This window comes from Kogia breviceps, chromosome 6 (genome assembly GCF_026419965.1).
Source record: "Kogia breviceps isolate mKogBre1 chromosome 6, mKogBre1 haplotype 1, whole genome shotgun sequence".
In the NCBI taxonomy this organism is placed as follows: domain Eukaryota; kingdom Metazoa; phylum Chordata; class Mammalia; order Artiodactyla; family Physeteridae; genus Kogia; species Kogia breviceps.
The window spans coordinates 26,034,022-26,048,466 of record NC_081315.1 but is presented as its reverse complement, the minus strand read 5'-3'; the positions used below and the strand labels follow the sequence as shown (position 1 = coordinate 26,048,466).

The window sequence follows — 14,445 nt, the reverse complement described above, 5'->3', positions numbered from 1 at the left end:
CTTAGTGTCCCGAGCACGGAATAGCCCCACTACAGCCTGTTAAGCTCTGCGTTACGCTAAGCGCGTGCCAGCCTTCACCAGGTTCGGAGTGTGGGCCCTTGAGCCGTCCCGCCAGCCCTGCCACCGTACCCCCGCGTGACCCTGGCCATGTTACTTCACGTCTCCGTACCTCAGTCTCTGCCACACTAAGACTCACGATAACATCTCCTCTTTAGAGTTGTGGAGGATTACGTGGCAGGTATTTGACAAAAGCTATCGGATATAATCCCTGTTATCATAACTGATGTTCCTTATTTTCTACAGCACTGTTTGTAGCAGGCTCTGCTATCCCCACTGAACGCGTAGGCACTAGGCCCAGAGAGCTGAGCCACTTGCCCAGGGATATGGGGGTGGCTTTACAAAGTGCTAGAGTTAGGACTTGAACCCCGGTCTATGTGTCCCCCAGAATCTTTCCCCTACACCACAACGATGCTCCTAACAGAAAGACAAGATTGCTTTTGTTTAATTTTTGGTACTGAAGTACAGTGAATTTACAATGTTGTGTTAGTTTCAAGTGTACAGCAAAGTGATGGTTATATATATAAGAATATATATGAGAATAAAAATATATAGGAATATATATATCTATTCTTTTTCAGATTCTTTTCCATTATAGGTTATTACAAGATATTGAGTATAGTTCCCTGTGCTGTACAGTAGGTCCTTGTTGTTTATCCATTTTATATATAGGAGTGTGTATATGTTAATCCCGGAGTCTCCTAAGTTATCTCTGCCCCCCACCACCCCCAAGATTGCTTTTAGAAGGAGAGCCCTAGGTCCCCAGAATCCTGCCTGAGAAGGTAGCCCTCCAGCACCTTCCCTCCTCTTGTTATTGAACAAAACGTTAGCAAACACCATTCTGTGCTGGGGAGCACTCCAGGCTGGGGCCTTCCCACTCAGAATTGGTACAAGAGCAGTTTACTCATTTTCTTTCTTTTACCGTTTTATCCCCTTTGAAAACTTCACTTGTATGTATGCTCGTGTTTAGCAATGTGTATGTGCATGATAGACCAGAACTTATACATATAAATTTTGACAAAGAATGAAGAAAATTATTTGAAAATCCTAATACTCCATCAATAATATACAGTCATAGTGAACAGCAAATTAATCAGAATGAAGTTTTCTTCTAAATGTTTAAAAGCTCTGGGATTTATCCTGCAGAGTAACAGAAGCATTTACAAAAGGGAGACTAAACTGGACGCGGTTCATTTTTCCCTTTGCACAGAAACCACTCCAAACCAGGGGGCCACTGGCTAGTGTAGAATAATCCAGAAGGCTTGGAATATTTAACCATTCCCACCTGGCCACAAAAACAAAGTGTCCATCTTAAGGGTGTCCTTGAGTGTCTCCTCTGCTTTACACACGATACTGACTGAGACCCACAGGCACCATCTAATGCACAGCAGACAGGATGAACAGCCATGCCGGGCGCGGGGGAGATGCCACATTCTGCAGGCCAGTGAGGTGGGCGGGTGAATTTCTTTGGATCCAGGGGCTTGGATCATGGGTTAGCTAATGCTATCTAGGCGGCCCTCTTTTCCCTTCTCGTAGCATAAATTATCTGGTGTTAATTGATGCTCTCACGTTGCTCGTGGATACCGTCCAACTCTGGTGTCATGTTTTCCTTTCTCGTAGGGAGTGAAGTTGACGAGGCCAACAGTATAAGGAAGGAGGTGGTCTTTCCGCAGCGATGTATATACGTACAGGGTTGTACATACAAACAGTTCTGAAGACGTGTATTTGTGAACGTTGCTTCAACGCATATTTTATTTTTTTACACAAAAAATATGACATAACTGTTTAAGTGCCTTAAAATGGATTTGACGAGAGCGTTATTTCCAAAACCTCCTTTGTTGGTTACTGCCAGGGGTGGTTCAGTATTTTGAAGTGGTTGTTGTTGTTTTTTTTTTTTTTCCCTAACGCGGGAAACAGTCATCATAAGTGACAAAGAGCAAACACGTTTTCCTCGTACCACCTTCTGTGCGATACAGCTCTCTACTAGCTACTGTACTGTTTGGGATGAGGTCACACCATCAGGAAAATGCCCTTCTCATGACAGTGAAAATTTCCAAAGTCTCATTCACAGATACTTTGATTTCCCGTGTGATTCTTTTTTTCTGCAACTGTGACATGCCTCTTCCTTATCAACTCAGCAGGGGTCATAGATTGAATAGATGCTGAAAAGCATAAGTCATCTGCATTTCTTGACATCAGTTTTTAAGACATTCCTTCAAATAGTTTCCACTCAGAAATTCCTCAGTTCCATTACAAGAGATTGTGGTGTTGTGTCTTAAATTTATTATAAGCTGCTTCAAAGAAAGGGCCTGATGTTTGAGTTATGAGTCAAAGTACGTGCAGTTTTCAGATAAACTACAGGATTTGGGTTTCAGGATTTTTAAAATTATATTTCAAATGTTTTTCATTTTCCTTCCATTTTTTTCTTTCTTACCTGTTTTCCAGCACACCTGCAAACTCATAACAACCAAACGTGAGACCCAAAAACGTTACAGTTAGTTCGAGAGCAGCAACAATTAATGATGGATTATTTCACATTCCACAACGGAGACCAAAATTTGTTTCCTGTTACACAGATGTGCTGAGCACAAATTTCCTCTTTTAGCCAGAAGCAGCCTGTTACATCTTTGAATTAAGCACACGTCCGGCATTTGAGACAAGTTATTAATGAGAATTTCCTTGGCAAATTTGACAAATGTTTGCAACATTAAAAAAAAAAAAATCACATTGCTCATACAAATAAATGGAAATATAAAGGTCAAAGGGGCAAACAAATGTTACATATACACATTCTGTCTAGCTAGATGGAAAGACAAATAGACACAGAAGATGCAAAACCATTCATCAACCAAAATATCAAGTAAAATTAGCTCCCAGTTGGGCATCAGCTTGCCATGGAGTATCCAATATTTGCTCCTACTGTGTCTGGAAGAGCTTTCACGACCCAAATAGAGAATAAAGCAATGTATAGAAATAAGGGAACACTTTTTCTGTTTCCTGCACACCATACTGTCACATCCTCTCTACATGTCTCTTCGTGATTTGACAGATGATATTGGCATCACGAGTCACACCATATCTTCAGCAGCTGTTTTGTTGTTTTAGCAACAAAAAAATCATTGCTTAGAAACTCACCGTGTTTATCAGTATCATAAATTTACATTATTTTTACTACCAGCTCTCATCTTGCGTTACTTCTGACTCATTTCAATGTCACTGAACCTCCTAAATTTCATAAGAGTTGGCCTGGGTGTAAGTTTTAAGGCTAGTGCCAGACCCTGCAAAAAGCTATGCTAAACAGGCTGTTTAGCAAGAATTCCTATTGTCAAGAATTTCACTTGTGTCTAAAACTACAGTAATTTTGCTTGATGCTTTTGATGCTTACATATAGAGCACAGAAAGGTTTTCATGTTTTGTTCCTGCAAGCTTCTTTGAATTTCAGAGTGAATGGAATTGTCGGTCTGAGCTATCATAAAAATCTTCTCCCTAGCACTAGAATACTGATTTTTTTTTTCCCCCAACTTATCTACCTCTATTATCTAACACCTATAGTAGGTGTGACTATGGGATAAAATTCAACTGAAAATGATATAACATTTTACCTTTTGCTTTAAAAAAAAAAAGTGTTCTGTTTTCAAATAATCTTCTTTACATAGTGACTTTTGGTGGCTTTATTGATGTGTATACCTATTTCTTTTTTTACACAAATGCTGTGCATATTTTTCCATAAAGGACAAAAAATAAAATCAAAGTATATTTTTAATTCATGATTATTGGGGTTTAATTATTCATATCTTAAAATATGTTGTTGTATCTATGCACCATCTCTTTTATGCATTTGTTTTGTCTGAATGTATTTATGAAAGAAATACGTTAGATTATATTTATGTTTGCTTGTTTTTCCACCTGGGTTTTTTGTAATGGTTGTTACGAAATTTGATTTTTTTAATGGATGAGAATGTCCAGCTTTTCATGTGCTCTTTTCTAAGTTTTAAAATGTTGTGGGTTCTTCTTTTTATTCTTCCCTCTTCTGCTTAAAACGAACACACCCCTGGCTAATGTTCAGTGTTTGTTTATGCTAAATACCAAATTTTTTCAAAAGGATTGGTAAAGTAATGAAATGGATTATTTATGATGAATGGAAGATGGACATAATTCTATGATTAAACAAAGATGTTTCAGAAATCACCAGAGAACCTGCCACTTATTTTTAACCTGACTTCAGATATACACTCATAATGCCTTCCAAGTATCTGTAGATTTCTTTTCATTCATTCCAGTCCTCTTATACTGTTTGTGGTTAGCTGGACGTAAGTTTCCTTGTCTTCCCAGGGATCCATCTCAATACCCCACCACGCCATAACGTTAAAATCCAGAAGTAGCCCTCGCTGCTTAGAGATTTTCTCAGCATCAGGGTTGAGGACCAAAAGAGAAACATATCCAACAGAAGGGACAGAACGTAGGTGATCTGAGTTTTAGCCACCTTGTCAATATTTTCAGGGATAGAAATATGAACCCTTAGAACGCAGAACGCCTTTCCAACCCCCGAGTCTCTTCATGGGTACGTTCCCTTTTGTAGAATTCCATACCTTTGTGTTCTCATTTTGCTGTCTTGACTTAGCAAGCCTCTTCTCCCTGGAAGGCTGACAGAAATGTCACCTCGTCCAGGAAGCTTTCCTGCTCCCCCAGTCAGTTCTAGACTGACTCCCTGTGACGTACCCTTAGAACAAGTCCCTCAAGTCTCCCAAAACCTTTGCTTGTCTAATCATCACTTTACATTTCTGTCTCCTCCAATGTGGTCCTCATTTGTTTTCCTCCTGTGCCTAGCACAGTGCCTGACTCAGATTAATAACCCCCCCCAAAAAAACCACCAAAAAACCATTTTCCAAACTGTGATCTTAATAGGTAAGACATGAACCTTCATAATTATGAAAGCTCTTCCCTAGATATAGATCATTACTCAGTTACAAGAAAAACTGATTTTTTTTTTTTTTGCTACTATTCCTAGCTAGCCTGAGGGAAACTGTGAAGCCACACTGTGCTGCTGAGAGAAATGCATGGCTTCATAACCGTGTAAATACTAGCTCTCCAAGTTGAAGCTGCAGATGTGATATGCAAATAACTTTCATCTTTTATATTTTGACACAACAATAAACCCTCAATAATTCAGGCCGGATCAGCTTGGGTTGATCTGAATTAGTGGATCCTTTATATGCATAAAAAATAAAGCGTTTTCCTTATCGGAATTCTGACATGCTTACTATAAAGACTAGATACAAATTATTGTGATTATCATCATATTATTGGTTTATGTAGATGAATACGAAAGGCCTTATAAGAGTACTCTCTTTAGCAAAGCAGCTAATCTTATTTACACTATAGGACAGTTTCTCAAATGTGAGTAAAATACTAACCTCATGTAAAGGGAAAACAATTTCTCATAGACCCTGGAGAACTTGTCTACAGAGCCAACGATGAGAAACTGTATTAAGCATTAAACGTCATTCTAACAATCGGTTGGTGCCAATGTGCTTGTAAACACAGGTGCAGACAAGAGCACTGAAGTCGCAGGGCTGAGCTGAGTCACAGGGGTCACCCAGAAGTAGCCCACAGGCCTCTCCAGACCCCCTTCCTCCACCGAACTCTCCAGCATCTCAAACTCCACCACCCACACATGGAATTCCATTCCAGTTCCTTGACTTCTACCAAAGTCTGGACACACTTCGTTTGGGGGGATAGAGAAACTTAAAATGGAACTTTAGGAAAAACATGGGACGTTAGACATCCTGTTCCCACCAATCTCCCAGCCACCCTCCCACCTGGAATTTCTCACTGACTGCCCTTCCCCGTAACCCCATCTACCTGCCCTGTTACCAGCTCTTCCTCTCCCCTCGCTCTCTTCTCCCTTCTCTTCCCAACCCCCAAGTTCACAGAAGTTCAGCCACCTCTTTGTTCACGCTCTGACTTCCTGAACTTGCCCTGGGGCCAATGGCTATTTAACCTAACAGAAACTTCCTCATTTCCACTTTCCTCTCATTTCGCCAACTGGGCGTTGGAATGAGGCAGCATGAGGATTCGTGTATGTCCTGGATGAGCTGTAGCCCAAACGTCAGGGAGGAGAGGGAAAAGGAGCTGTGACTTCTCTCTACGCTAGCAAAACAGGCAAAGTTTGTGAATGGGTAATTTATACAAAATGGATAATAGATTTACCAGAGATCAGGGAAATATATGTTTAAATGAGATACTATTTTTTAAATAGTCTTACCAGAGATCAGGGAAATATACATTTAAATGAGATACTATTTTCCACCTATGAGACTGACAAAAAGTTGAAAGTTTGATAATATTCAAATATTGATAAGGGTTTGGGGAGAGGGACCTCATGCCCTTCTAGTTGGAACATAAATGGGGATGGAATTTTCTGGAGGGCTATTTAGCTGTACCATTGAAAGTTTAAATATATGTGTTCTTCAGCCCAGCTCGTTGGCTTCTGTGAATCCAGAAATAGATAAGTGCCCTAGAATCTACTGACAAGGACATTTCAGAACACTGATAAGGCTGAAAGGCCACCCAACTTCCCCAACTCAAGGAAATGTTTAAACACTCAATGGTATGTTCTTATCGTAGAACATTATTTAGGCATTAAAAGAAATGAGGGTTGGGCTTCCCTGGTGGCGCAGTGGTTGAGAGTCCGCCTGCCGATGCAGGAGACACGGGTTCGTGCCCTGGTCCGGGAGGATCCCACATGCCGCGGAGCGACTGAGCCCGTGAGCCATGGCCGCTGGGCCTGCGCGTCCGGAGCCTGTGCTCTGCAACGGGAGAGGCCACAACAGTGAGAGGCCCGCATACCGCAAAAAAAAAAAAAAAAAAAAAAAAAAAAAAAGAAATGAGGGTTATTGTGTAATAACAATATATTTTGGAGTGGGAAGAAGAATAAACTTCAGGGAAGAATATGCATTTTTTTCATACTATTTTTATATATCCTATTTTTTCATTAGTTAAAATATATGTTACATATGTGTAGGGACACTCCATACATTAAAAAAATGTTTAGAGGTATAATTATAAGTAACATTATTGAGTTTTTCTTTAGACCTGGCTCTATTTTTCACGCACTGTACATTATTTCCTCTAACCCTCTCAACAACTCTACGAGGTAAGTGGTATTATCCCCATTTTACAGATGGGGATAATAGTCTGAGTCCCAGACTAAGTGGCTTCCCAAGGCCACAAAATTAAGAAGTGGGCGCATTTTAACCACTCTTAGACTACTTAACAGTGATGATTCCTAGGACCGGGAATGCAGAGGTGTTCATACTTTTAATTGTGCCTTTTCTTTTAATCACACTTTGGAAGAGTTCTAACAAGCATAAAGCACAACCTGGGGCTACTTCGGCTACTTCTTGAGCGAACGGCATAATTCATTTCTGAGCCGTGGCGCACTTGCCAAGCAAAACCTTTCTGGGTTGAGAAAGAGGGGCCTCTAGGTACATCCTAGGGGGTTAAGGGCCGGACAAGGGAATCTGACTGTCCCATGCATTGAGGTGAGAGGGATTTTGAGTCGGAGTCAACAGCATGGGAAAGGGGGCTGAGAGGTCCAAACACTGGAAGACTAGGAACCAGAGAGGAAGTGGGCCAAAGAGAAGAGACAGTCCAGTGGGAAATGTGTGCTGGCCTAAGTGATAGTGGTGGTGGTGGTGGTGGTGGTGAATTATCATTATCATCATTTTTATCTTTTTCCAGCTTTATTGAGGTATAATTGACAAATCAAATTGTAAGCTATCTGAGGTGTACAAGTGATGATCCAATATACACATACATTGTGAAAGTATTCCCACAATTAATGAGCACACCCTTCACCTCGCAGTTACCTGTGTGTGTGTGAGGATGCTTAAAACAGTCTCTTAGCGAATTTCATTTATATGATACAGTTATCACCTACAGTCACCACAATGTCCATCAGATCCTCAGACCTTACTCTTCTTATAACTGAAAGTTTGTACCCTTTTACCAACCTCTTCTCATTCCCACACCCCCAGCCCCTGGCAACCACTATTCTACTCTCTGCTTCTATGAGTTCTACTTTTTTTCTTTTTACGATTCCACATATAAGTGGTACCATGCAGTGTTTGTCTGTCTTCTTCTGGTTTATTTCACTTAGCATAACACCCACCAGGTGCATCCGTGCTGCCACAGGAATGGCCGGATTTCCTTCTTTTTAAAGGCTGAATAATATTTCATTGTGTATATATGCCACATTTTCTTCATCCATTCGTCTGTCGATGGACACTTAGGGGCATCGTCAGATGCACCACGTGTGAGATGGTGAGAGCAGTGGGTCCCAGGGTAGGAAGTGGCCGTAACCATTTTAGCGGTGGATGAGCTCTAGCTACGTTGGCAAAACCAGCCCGGGAGGCCGCGCTGACAGCTGTGCTCTCGGTGAACACCTAGCATCAGGGTCTAGCATGCCCACTAGGGATCCCAAATCAGTGTGGTTGTGAGGATGTCTAGTCTGGAATAGCCAGTATCAAGGGAACGACCCATGTCTAGGGCTGAGGCCAAGACGTGTTTCCTCCGTGTGTGGTCTTTTCCCATCAGTAGACTCCGAGGCCTGGCATGTGTCAGAAACCCTAGGCTCCTTCCTGCCAATTCTCTGGAATTTCTGAGTTGTGGGGCTTTTGAGTCGCTCCAGTGAAGAGAAAACAACACCCTTTGTGAAAACCTTGGTCGCAGAGTTCAGGTAGAGTTCAGAATCATTGCCAGTTTCTAGAGTTTTAGAATGTGAGAAAATGAGATCTTGCGGGGAGCTCGTAGTTTCCGAGGTGCAGAGGAGTCTACTTCCTGGTTAGCAGTGTGGACTCTGGAATCAGGAAAATGTGAGTTCGAACCCCAGCTCCACCATGTAAGCACTGTGAGGCTTGCACTCACTACGGAACTTTCTCGTCTTGGTTTCCTTATCTGCACATCGCCGATAATAATGGTACATATCCTCCTAGGAATGTTGAAATAATGAAACGAAAAACTGGAGTAGAGAACCTAGTATCTACAGGGGGGGCAGAGTGATTTTCACACCTTGGCTACTGTGAGTAACGCTGCAGTGAACACGGAGGGACGGGTATCTGTTTGAGTTAGTGATTTTGTTTCGTTTGGATGTATAACCGGAAGTGGAATTACTGGATCATATGGTAGTTCTATTTTTAATTTCTTGAGGAACCGCCATACTATTCTCCACAGTGGCTGTTTCTGCAGTTTTAAAGCACCTGCTGCCCAATCACCCCCCAACAAACAAACAGACAAACTTTTAGTACAAATCTGCTTTTCCAGCAGATATTTTTGTTCATTGGGAGGAAAATGAAGTAAAAGTTTTCTACATCCACCAGGAAGTTATACAGGGGAGAAAAAGAACATTCCAGTAATACAGACACCAAGTCACAAGCAGGAATTCTGTGCATGAGATGATAAAAATGGAAACTCCTGGAAATCTTGGGAGGCGTAGAATGCTTCCCACAGAACATGGAATTCATTCTCAAACCCTTCCATCTAGATATAAATTAATATGTATTCAGACGGACTGGGGAGTTGCAACAGCCATAGCTCATGTTCAGCGCTCTGATCTGTGGCACTTGCCAATCTCGGCGGTGTAAACAGTCCCACCCTTGCCAATTTCAAGCTACCAGCAAGCTGTCCCTGAGTTGGCGCGGGGAAAGGATGCCCTCGACCGGCTCTCAGGAGATGAGACAAGCCGACTCCAGCCGACACACAGATACCCGTCCCTCCGTGTTCACTGCGGCGTTGCTCACAGTAGCCAAGGTGTGAAAATCACTCTGCACCCCAGGTAGATACTAGGTTCTCTACTCCAGTTTTTCGTTTGATTATTTCAACATTCCTAGGAGGATATGTACCATTATTATCGGCGATGTACAGATAAGGAAACCAAGACGAGAAAGTTCCGTAGTGAGTGCAAGCCTCACAGTGCTTACATGGTGGAGCTGGGGTTCGAACTCACATTTTCCTGATTCCAGAGTCCACACTGCTAACCAGGAAGTAGACTCCTCTGCACCTCGGAAACTACGAGCTCCCCGCAAGATCTCATTTTCTCACATTCTAAAACTCTAGAAACTGGCAATGATTCTGAACTCTACCTGAACTCTGCGACCAAGATTTTCACAAAGGGTGTTGTTTTCTCTTCACTGGAGTGACTCAAAAGCCCCACAACTCAGAAATTCCAGAGAATTGGCAGGAAGGAGCCTAGGGTTTCTGACACATGCCAGGCCTCGGAGTCCACTGATGGGAAAAGACCACACACGGAGGAAACACGTCTTGGCCTCAGCCCTAGACATGGGTCGTTCCCTTGATACTGGCTATTCCAGACTAGACATCCTCACAACCACACTGATTTGGGATCCCTAGTGGGCATTCTAGACCCTGATGCTAGGTGTTCACCGAGAGCACAGCTGTCAGCGCGGCCTCCCGGGCTGGTTTTGCCAACGTAGCTAGAGCTCATCCACCGCTAAAATGGTTACGGCCACTTCCTACCCTGGGACCCACTGCTCTCACCGTCTCACACGTGGTGCATCTGACGATGCCCCTTCCCCTCAGCAGCCACTCCAGCTCCAAAGAGTACCTCTGTACCTGTGCACGTTGAAGACGGGGCAGGATATCATCTGAATCACTTCTCTGCTCGTGAAGCCAAAGTGAAAAGCGTGTAACGCCACAGGTGTGTCTTTAGGAACGAATGAGAATCCTTGCAAATGGCTTGTCACAGGGTCTGGCACTTGGTAAGAACCCAATCAGTGACAGCTATTGTTATGGTTCCATAGGGATGGGACCTGGGTAAACCGCATCGGATGCATGGGGTCAGCTGTCAGGGTCTATTCTGCGTGACTTCTAATCTATGCAAAAAATCTATTAGGCGGTCCATTAAATGTCACCAGTCAAGTCAGGACCTGACCAGGGCGTGAGTGCCTACTTCATCAGTTAATGAAGGCGCCTGACTCTGCATTGTAAGACGACTGCAGCCATCCCTGGCCTCCAGCAGGAATTGAGAGGCCTTTCCAGCCCACCACTGCTGCCTGGGTCTTGCCCTTTTCTACTTACTCCGCAGAACTCCAAGCAGAAATTTTGCGCAACTCCCCCCAAATCACCGAGTCTGGCTGAGATCCACCTGATAATGCAGCTGACAGAGCTGTCCCATACGGACTCTGATTTGCTAACGCCCCCGCTGATCTGAATTCCGACTGTACAGCTGCTCTAGGACTGTCCCCCTATGACCACCGTCCTCTTGGACAGCCGCTCAGTTCCACCTCGTCGGGTGCCCTCGTGGCCCTGGAGCATCTGGGTTTCCCGTTCACAGGCCCCCCCTGCCACTCACACCTTTAATGTTGACATTTCCAGGCGTCCTGGTCTGCGATCTTTCTTCCCACCCCCGATGCGCTCCCACTGGGAGCCTGTGGGCCTCTCCCGCAGCGCCAGCCACCACTGTAACTCAGCCAGAGCTCCCAGTCCCGTAGCCGTGAGCTCACATTTCCAGCTGCGTTTGGAGACCACCCCTCCCCACCACCCCACTGGCATCCTCAAGGCACTCCTGGCCCTGAAGGAAAAGTCAGTAACATCTGTCCCTACACACTGTCCTCCACAACCAGCTTCCCGGCTTGTCATAGCAACCGGGCCTGGGGTCCTCCCCTCAGCCTTCCCATTTCACTTTTCATATTCAGCTAATCACCAAATTCCCTTGATTCCATCTGCAAAACCTCTCCTTAATCTCGACTGTCTTGTCCACTGGGCTGCTGTCATTTACTATTCTTTTTTCCTCCAGTAAAGCCTTCTCCAATCCAGGAAGCCCTTGCTGAAAATTTATCAGTCACCTACCAGGTGCTGGCTGCTCTGCTCAATGCTTTACATGAATGATCCCATTTAATCCTTACGAAGATTTTTTTATATTGGTGTAATTATTCCCATTTTACAGACTAGAAAGTGGAGGCTCCAAGAGAGAAAATTTCAGATGCCCTAGCTTATAAGTGGCAAAGCCTGGCTTCCCCCCTGGGCGCTGACCTGGCCAGCACCTGTTCTTCCCCCCTCCTCTGCAATGTTGACTCCTGATCTGTGGGCTCCAGCCGTGTCCCCTACACCCTCTACCCCTACAGTGAGACACGGCCCTTGGTTTTCAAATGTGTACTGAATTTCTTCATTTGCTTATTGATTACCCATCAGATTGTGCCAAATCATTTTTGTCCACCTGCCTCTCTCCCTCTAAATGATTCATTCCTTCAATGGGGACCTTGTCTTGTTTATCTTTGTAACCCTGATAACTAGAAGAATGCTTGCCTCATAGCAGGAATCTCAATAAATGTTTATTGAACGATGGGTTGGCCCTTACTGTCCCCTAGGTTGCTTTTCTGATTCTGGAGGAGACATCTTCAGATTATAAAACATTATTTTGGGGGAGTGGCGTGTGACTCGATTATCATTCAGTGAATGGGAATCATCATGTTAATCAACCTATGAATGCTCCTGAAAGGACTTTTTTTTTTTTTTTCATGAAAACTACCAGCAAAAAAAAAAAAAAAAAATGATGACAATGTTGACCTCAGACTAGTTGAGGCCCAGAGCATCTAGGCCTCAGTACCCCCTCAGATGTACATTTCCCACTCTAGCCTTTGCTGTGGAGGCCATCTCTACATGCGTGCAAAGGTCCTGAGGTCAGGATCAGGCACCCAGCTTGGGAAGAGCACGTGGCTTTTGGGCCCAGGCTAATCAAGATGGCCCTCTGCCCCTCTGCCCTCCAACTGCCTTCCATCTCCCGGCCCCCCCCCCAGGGCAGAAATGCACCCCTGCTTGCCCTCCTGGGACATGAACCGCTCAGCCCCAAATGCTAAGTTAGGATCCAACCAAAACTCAACTGGATGAGGAGAACACAGGAGCATAGGAACAGAGAGCACAGGGCCAGGCAGAGGCAGGCCCGTTATTGCAAAGGGAGCCCTGCATCGGGGCCTTTTACCTCTGGGTCACTGGTTCAAATCCAGCCAGGCCTCGCCTGGCAGAAAATCATTAGTGGCTCTGTGTCAGGCTGCTTGACAGATGGAAAATGAGTTTCTGTCACCATCCAGCAGGCAAGTGTCCACATCACACTTGGCACTAAGCAGCCCTGCACTCTGTGGAGATGGAGGAGAAGTCATGCGACAGGCCCCCGGCTCTGGCAGGCCGCTGAGGCCAGGCCAGCCCACGACTCAGCAACCTCCGCTCGGGGGGCCTGACAGCTCTCTCATCTCACCCCCTTCATGAGCACATTATTAATCTAGGTTTGTTTTTTCCCTCTGAGGCCATTGTTTAGAAAGCAGTCAGAAGTAATGGGACAACTGAGAAAATCTGATTCTGCAGCATCAAAAGAAGAGTGGCCAAAATCACAACAGAAAAATACCTAAAACGCATTTTTATCCTTGGCTGCTGCTGCACAGCAGTGCGGGGGCTGGGCGGCTGAATGCGTCCCCGAAAGGTGTGAGTTACAGGGCAGGGTAGGCAGCGACAGTGGCTTCACCATTAGCTCTCTGCATGAGGGGCACGGGGCACAATCCTCTCTAAGGGTATTTTATTTTCGCCTCTCTTCTTCCTTCGTAGAACTATCTAAGCCACGAGCCTAAAAGCATCTGAAGCTAAGAAAGACCTATCCTCCCTTTCTGGGCACAGACAGGCCCTGCCAGACTCTCGGAAGACAGTCTATGGAACGCCCACAGACTGGACTCTCCTCACCACCAAGGGGTAGGAATTCCCACCCACCCTGGATTGTTCTGGCAAATGCACAGTGCGGTCTGACTCGCTGCAAACTTCTAAACCCCTCCTCTTCGCCGGGCGGTGAAACCTACAGCACCTAGCATCCCCGGTCTCGGAGGTCTCGGAGAGTTTCCTTGTCCGAGCTGCACTTCCTCTAAGCCCTCCGGGACGGCTGCGGTGTGGCCCCTCCTGGGTCATCCTAGGAGCGCCCAGTCCTCCCAAGACTCTGGGGCTCTGAATGCAAGGCGACCCCTTGGGCTGTTGAGGAACCTCCTGGCCAGTTCACCGTCCGCATCCCCTTGGCCGGCAGGGGGCAGACCGCACCCACCACCCCTTCTACCGACCCGCGGCGGCCGCAGCGGAGGGGCTGGGCCTGGAGGAGGTGAACCATGGGTCCCGCGCCTCCGGAGCTCACCTGGCTTCGGAAAACCCGGCCGAGGTGTGTGGAGGGACCTTCGGAGCCACCTGGAAGAGCCATGAACCGGGAAATCCACTGCCACATTTCCGCGCCCGGAGAAACCCATTACCTCCTCCTCCCTGCTTGTTAGGACGGGAGCCTGTGGTTCCTAGACCTGAGCTTGACCTCACCCTTTGGATGAATAGAGGAAAGACCAGAGTTCG

At 45.2% G+C, this 14,445-nt stretch overlaps 1 protein-coding gene across 5 annotated transcripts in view; it reads left to right on the top strand.

Annotated features, from left to right (window-relative positions):
- Positions 1-13,750, top strand: part of SLC10A7 (solute carrier family 10 member 7) — a 277,474-nt gene extending 263,724 nt beyond the window's left edge. For 2 of the 5 annotated variants that reach the window (XM_067035615.1, XM_067035616.1), the window contains one exon: positions 2,503-4,243. In XM_067035615.1, coding sequence (XP_066891716.1) covers positions 2,503-2,556 — 54 coding nt within the window. In that variant the 3' untranslated portion in view covers positions 2,557-4,243. Of the gene's footprint in view, positions 1-1,677; positions 4,245-13,671 lie in introns of those variants that run through there. The other 3 variants (XM_067035617.1, XM_059065748.2, XM_059065750.2) reach the window with 3 other exon arrangements.
- Positions 13,751-14,445: the final 695 nt, after the last annotated feature.